We start from the raw sequence: 6,000 nt of genomic DNA, 5'->3' as shown, positions 1-6,000 counted from the left end.
GAGCTGGCCAGATGACAGTAGCAACCAGGAGGCTGTAGCAAGGCACAGAAGTCCTGCCTCTTTCAGCTTCCACCTTTTACGAATGTCCCAATCCAGTGGCTCATTGGGATGCCTGAGAGCAATGTGGGATAAGCGGCTGACAGCCGCTTCCCTAAATGCCAGTTTTTATCCCCACCCGGTGAGGGCTATAATGCTGCTTCCAGCAGCTTTGACTCCCGTGGTCCTTTTCTTGTGATCCCACACTACTTTGGGTGGCTGCTGCCCTTTCTGTAGCATTAAAACGTAGCCGCCCTCCTCCCTATCCCATTTATGAATCTCAAGTGAAATATGAAAACACCTTTCAGCGGATTATAACTAATGCACTACGACTCCCACAGGTGGGAAGAGCAGTACAGTCCGTGCTCCGTTACCAGGGATAAAAGCCACAATCCCGGGGAAGAAACTCTAGGCACAGCGTCGGGGCACACGAACTGCCCGTGTGCCCATGTCAGAAGCCAGCAGCGGGTCCAGCAAACTCGGTCGGCTCAGATTTGTCTCTGCAAGCGCGTGCTGCTGGGCTGGCGGGGACTCTGCAGCTCGGGCTGCTTGACCACAGGTAATTGCACGCCGGCTGCGTGCGGTCACGTAATGTGTCCTGCACCACGGTAAGGATTCAAGGGGGCAAGGGTGACAAGTCCGGGTCAAGCGGGCAACCTGACCCTTCCTAAGCGTGGATGTGGTTGTTCCCCTACGGCGTCTTTTCCCGCAGCATCCCCTCCGCACGTTTGCCACCTATCACGCAGGATTTGCTATCTCCGCATCACACGGCGACTCGACATCCCGCCTGCTCCCTGGGCACTTCTGGCTTTCAGCACCCCTCTCAAGCACCCCGGGGGGGGCTCCACCAGCATCCCCTCGCCCTCGGCGGGCGGCAGGGGGGTGCCTGCCGATCTCCCCCAGCCCGGGACCCCGCCGGCAGTGCTGCGGGGGGGGGGCAGCAGGCTGCCCGCACCTCCCAGCTCGGTCCCTCCAGCGCCTCCCCGCGGCCGCCGCGGCCCCCCCCCCGTCCCCGAGCCCGGCGCCGGCCCCCGCCCCGCCGCCTCCTCGCTCCTCCTCGCGGCCGCGGGATTCCTCCGGCTGCGTTTTTGGGGCCGCCCCTTCGCACCCGGCGGCGGAGCGGGACGGCGCGGCTCGGCTCGGCGCGGCACGGGACGGCACGGGGCTGCGGGAGGGCGGCGGAGGCGAAGCGGGGCGAGGCGGGGGGGGCTCCGCCCGGCTCCCCTCGGCGGCGGATGCCCGGCGGCCGCCCGCAGCCCGGGAGCCCCGCGCGGGGCCGCGGCCAGGCGATGGGCGGCGGGCGCTGAGCGCGCGGCGGGGCGCGGAGCGGGGCAGAGCGCGGCGGCGAGGAGGGCGGCGATCCCCGGCCGGGGCCGCTCGGCCATGCCCTTCGCCAAGAGGACGGTGGAGCCGCAGAGGCTGTGCCGGGCGGACGAGAGCCGGGGAGCCCCGGCGGAGCCCCGGGAGCCGGGGGCGGCGGGCGAGGAGGAGGCGGCGGCGGCGGTGCTGATGGTGCTGGACCTGTGCGCCGTCAGCAACGTGGCCCTGTCGCGGATCCTCCGGCAGCTCTCCGACGTGGCCCGGCACGCCTGCACCCTCTTCCAGGAGGTCGAGGCTGACATCCAGGGCACCCACCGCCGCGTCCGGGCGCTGCACGGCCGCATCGCCGGCCTCCAGGGGGCCGTGCGCGGCCTCGACCCCAAGCAGGAGGCAGTGCGTAAGTAGCGCGGCTCGGCTCGGCTCGGCTCGGCTCGCAGGGAGCCCCGTGGAAAGGGGGCTGCCCGCCGGGGAGAGGCTCCTGCCGGCCGGGGAGGGGGCGAGGATGGGGCGCAGACGGCCGGGGGGGGGGTCTGCTGCGCCCCCCTTTGCTGGCCGGACCCCCGTCCCCGAGGGGGATGCTTGCCCCTTCGGAGTGAGTCCGGCTTCCCGGTCGAAACCCTGAGGGCTGGAGCAGAAACGGCCACCCCGCTAAGCAGCAGTGACCAAAGCACCTCGCCTCTCTGCGGCTTGCCATGTAAAATAAGGAAGTTTGGTTAATGACTTCTGTCTGTTCAAAGAGTGGCCCTGAACAGCCGGGGAGGGAGGGAGGGGACGGGAAAGATGAGGGCGATCCGCCGCTTCTGTTATGAGCAAGGAGGGCTTGGATCCTGCTGCTTCTCCACCCGGGCTATAAAAGCGGTGACAGGCTGCGTAGCGCTAGCAGCTGCTGATTTCTGCTGAACATTGCTCGTGTTTACAGCAGCGTAATGGTTTTGTGCTCTCACTGACGCAGACGCTTTCCGAGCGCTTGCGAATGCCTGCTTTCCGTAGGTAGGGCTGTGTACCGGAGGTCCGGAGCGGCACAGATCGGTGCTGGTCCTGCCCTCCTAATAATCCGGCTTTGAAAAAGGAATGGCTTCAAAGGGGATTTTGGCTCAGTTTTTTGCCTTCTGCTACTCCCCTCAAAATCCTACGTATCTCCGGTGGGTATAGGGAGGTGGGTTTACACCGGGGTAAGCGAGAGCGTGCCCTCTTCTAGGTGGTTTTAACGAACGTGCCATTTAAAAAATCGTGTTCTGTGTTTCCTCCCTACGGAGCGGTGTGGAAGAGAAGTAACTCTTCTAGGATCAGAGAAGCTGTACTGGTTAACGAAACCGAGCCTCAAGTATTCGGAGCTGTTTAAACTAGATCCTTGGCAGCTGCGCGGTGACTTTGCTGATGATATGTTAACATACATCAACTACAGGTCAGCCCGACGGAGGCTTTCTGTGGTTTCAGGACTAGTGTGCAGTCAGAGGAGAGGGCTGGGCTGTGATTGGAAACCGCGGTGAGCAGCAGGGCTGGCCGGTGCGGTGAGGGAACTGTCTGAGGAAATGAAACTCCTCGTATCACGTTCGCATCTGCAAGTCTTTGGAGCCGAGTAGCTGCGCGCACATACTAATGTAAGCGAGAGCAGAGCTTAGCCCGGCTAATCCACACGGCTATTTTTCTTTGTGGGTTGTGCAAGTGCGGCTTGTTTTCAGATCACGGTGCAAAACCGTGGTATTACAGCACAGCTATGTCATGCGCTTAATTGGAGAGCCTGGCTTTTCCCCTGTGATGATAAACGCAGAGTCCGCATCTCTGCTCGTTTTCTGTTTTCCTTTAAATCCTTCACTTTTGGTCATGATCTGCCGCGGTCTGGCTGCTGCTTCTCCTCTCCCCTGCATGCAGCACAGCGTGCAGTGCAGTGCCGCTGCTCTTGCTGCAGATATCCCTCCGGCTGGCTAGCCAGGGGCTCCTGCACAGCGCTGCTGTGTGCCGCTGCCCGTCCTCCCGTAGGTGTGCGTCCTGCCTCCAGCTGTACAGCTGCTCGCAGGCACATCGCCCGGTCCTTATCGCACTGTGCTGCACGTGCTCGAAGCCTGACAAGTCTCCTCACCCACCCAGCGGGCACGGCTGCTCAACTTGCCACACGCTCCGGCTGCTTTTGTTCCCCACCCAGTGTTGGACCAAGACAGCTGCACTTGCATAGTGCTGCAGCTGAACATCGCAGCTGGGAACCTGGAGCTGAGCTGCACCGTGCTGCAAGTCTTCTCCTCTCATCCTCCAAATCCGTACACGTCCACAGCAGCTCCTCCGTTTGGCCTGCAGTCTGCTCTGCGATCCCAAGGGCCCGATAGAGCTGCCTGGCAGGAAGCTGCCCATCCTTGCCGTGGCGTGTAACGAGAGCGTGCTTTCTCCTTCCTAGGCTGACACCTCCTCCTTCATTGTTACTTTCAGCAAAACTATGCTAATGTTTGTTTTAAGCATGAAGTGCCTACACATTTCATTCCTGGCAGCATTTCACTCCAGTCACAGGACCCATTTGTTCTCTTCAAAGCAACAGAGCAAGCTCAGGGCTGCCCTACCTTACCAGCCTCGCATGAAGGCATGCTGACTTCCGCATCCAGCAGCAAACGTGGGGACGGTGGGCTGGCTTCTGGGCTGCCTTTTGGTTGTCCGGTCTGAGTACCACACCTAAGACTAACTCAGAACCGACTGGAGATTTGGGCTCACACCACATGGAGCATGGTTGTGGTAGGCACCTGAGTCCTGTCTGTAATGGTGCCACTGAACTCGCTGTGTATCATGAGCTTGGAGGTGCCGGTCTGCTCAGCGTATTTACCAAGGTGCTGCGTATTGGCGTGTTAGAGTAACAGCAGCATGGCCCAAATGTACATTTTTTATGTTCTCGGTTACAAACTACTGGGCTATCTCGCCACAGTGAGACGTTCTTGGCGTTGTAACGCCGACTGCAGCACAGTGATTTGAGAGTAATGCTACCAGACGTGCCCTAGATACTGAGCCGTGACATTTGAAGGCCTTTTTCTCCGCGCCTCGTAAGCCAGCTGGATTCCAAGTTTCCCTTGTGATGAAGGGACGGTCTGGGAGAGGAAAAGGAAACGATGGGCCAGATCCATCTTGGCAGCTAACGGAGCCAGTGGTTACAGAGGGGATTCCTTAGCCCGATCCAGTCCGTGGCAGTAACAGACATGATACCAAGGGGAAGGAGGTCAGGAAAGGAGCTCTCTTGAAAATAGCATATTGTACAATTTCATGTAATAATAGTGTATTTTACATCAGAAATTATGTATTGTCGCATTCAAATAAAACGCTGGTGTTGGGTCCAGGGAATACTAACAGAAAATTGAAATGAATTAATAACGGCATTTTTCTCGTAATGTTTATCACCATGGCTGTTGTTTTCCTGAGGACTTACCATTTTCAGCTTTGTTGCTATTGAAGTGGTAAAGATTTGCAAGACTGGGTATGCTTTGCTTTAAGAAAAGTGCTTGAACTGCTTTGCTGAGCTGCTGTTGGAGGGATTTACCTATGTGTTTACTCTTTTGGTTCTGGCACCATTCGGAAAGTGTGATTGGACATCTTGTTAGGCACAATAAAAGGCAGATTCTGGGCAGTCACAAGCAGGTCATCTTCAAAAACTCCGGGTCCCTCGCCCCTGCCTTCCCAGATGCTGCTGGTCCTTTCATCTTTCTTACAAGCCTCTGGCCAGCTAGCATCTTGCAAATATGAATTCTTTCCCACCCTCTGCCTGGAAGAGAAACAAGGGTGAGAAATGTTTTCCTGCTCAGCTCCTGAACTAACTGCTTTGCCCTTCTGCCACTCTAAGTACTTTGCTGCTTTTCATCACGATCAGCTCCAGGGTCTGCTTCTAAAGCGGAACCATGTGGGAATAACATGACTGTTGTCAGTCCTGCTGTTGCTTCGAGTTTTCTTATTAACGGCAAGAGAAATGAGCAGTGTGATATTCATTTCATAATCGTGGTAACGCGGAACCGTAGAAGTGCTGGATTCGTGTGTATACTTGGGACTGAATGCCTCTGTCTGCACTTGTGAGAGATGATTCCTCCAGATCTGGCAGTCTGAGTGGAACAGAGTACTTCTCAGAAGCTGATGATGTAAGCTATCTTGCTTTCTGAGTAATCGATAGTGACTGGGCAGCAGATTTTCAAGCCCTGGTTAACAAGATCGTGTTTGCACCCTGGCATCCCAGAGAATTCCATGCATTCCAGGCTTTTTTTCTGAAAGCATCAATGTGTTATCAGAAGCAAATCTTTCTGAAGGCTGTATCCCTTCCAGCAGTTGCCTGTTGTATCTTCATTGCACCACTTTTCCGTTCCCGATTTTCCTATGTGCTCACATTTAGTAATACAGCTGTTCGGGAGTGTGGGCATCCCCTGTGTTACTGTGTCCCTCAGAGGTCCCCACACATCTGCGGTGAGCTCCCCGATACTTTTCTCTTCTTTACAGAAGTGACAGCATTGAGATAAAAAGGACAGCTGTGAACTGGTTCTTTATCATTTTAGACTCTGCATTAATTTATTCTGTTTCATTGAAGTCAGTTACTGGGAACAGCCTTGCTAGTTTCACTTTTGCTTTTGGTATGTTTCTTTGGGATTTTTAGATTGTTGTGATGGTGGTGGTGTTTGTTTGTTTATTTAC

The 6,000-nt window shown here is 56.6% G+C and overlaps 1 protein-coding gene across 2 annotated transcripts in view; it reads left to right on the top strand.

Annotated features, from left to right (window-relative positions):
* The first annotated feature begins 1,150 nt into the window (after positions 1 to 1,150).
* Positions 1,151 to 6,000, top strand: part of NHS (NHS actin remodeling regulator) — a 249,102-nt gene continuing 244,252 nt past the window's right edge. For both annotated transcript variants that reach the window (XM_083842335.1, XM_083842334.1), the window contains exon 1: positions 1,151 to 1,753. In XM_083842335.1, the coding sequence (XP_083698461.1) occupies positions 1,420 to 1,753 (334 nt within the window). In that variant the 5' untranslated portion in view covers positions 1,151 to 1,419. The remainder of the gene's footprint in view (positions 1,754 to 6,000) is intronic.

The sequence above is a fragment of the Anser anser genome (genome assembly GCF_964211835.1).
Source record: "Anser anser genome assembly, chromosome: 1".
NCBI lineage: Eukaryota > Metazoa > Chordata > Aves > Anseriformes > Anatidae > Anser > Anser anser.
Note: the sequence above shows the minus strand (reverse complement) of the source record. Positions and strands in the feature narration are given on the sequence as shown.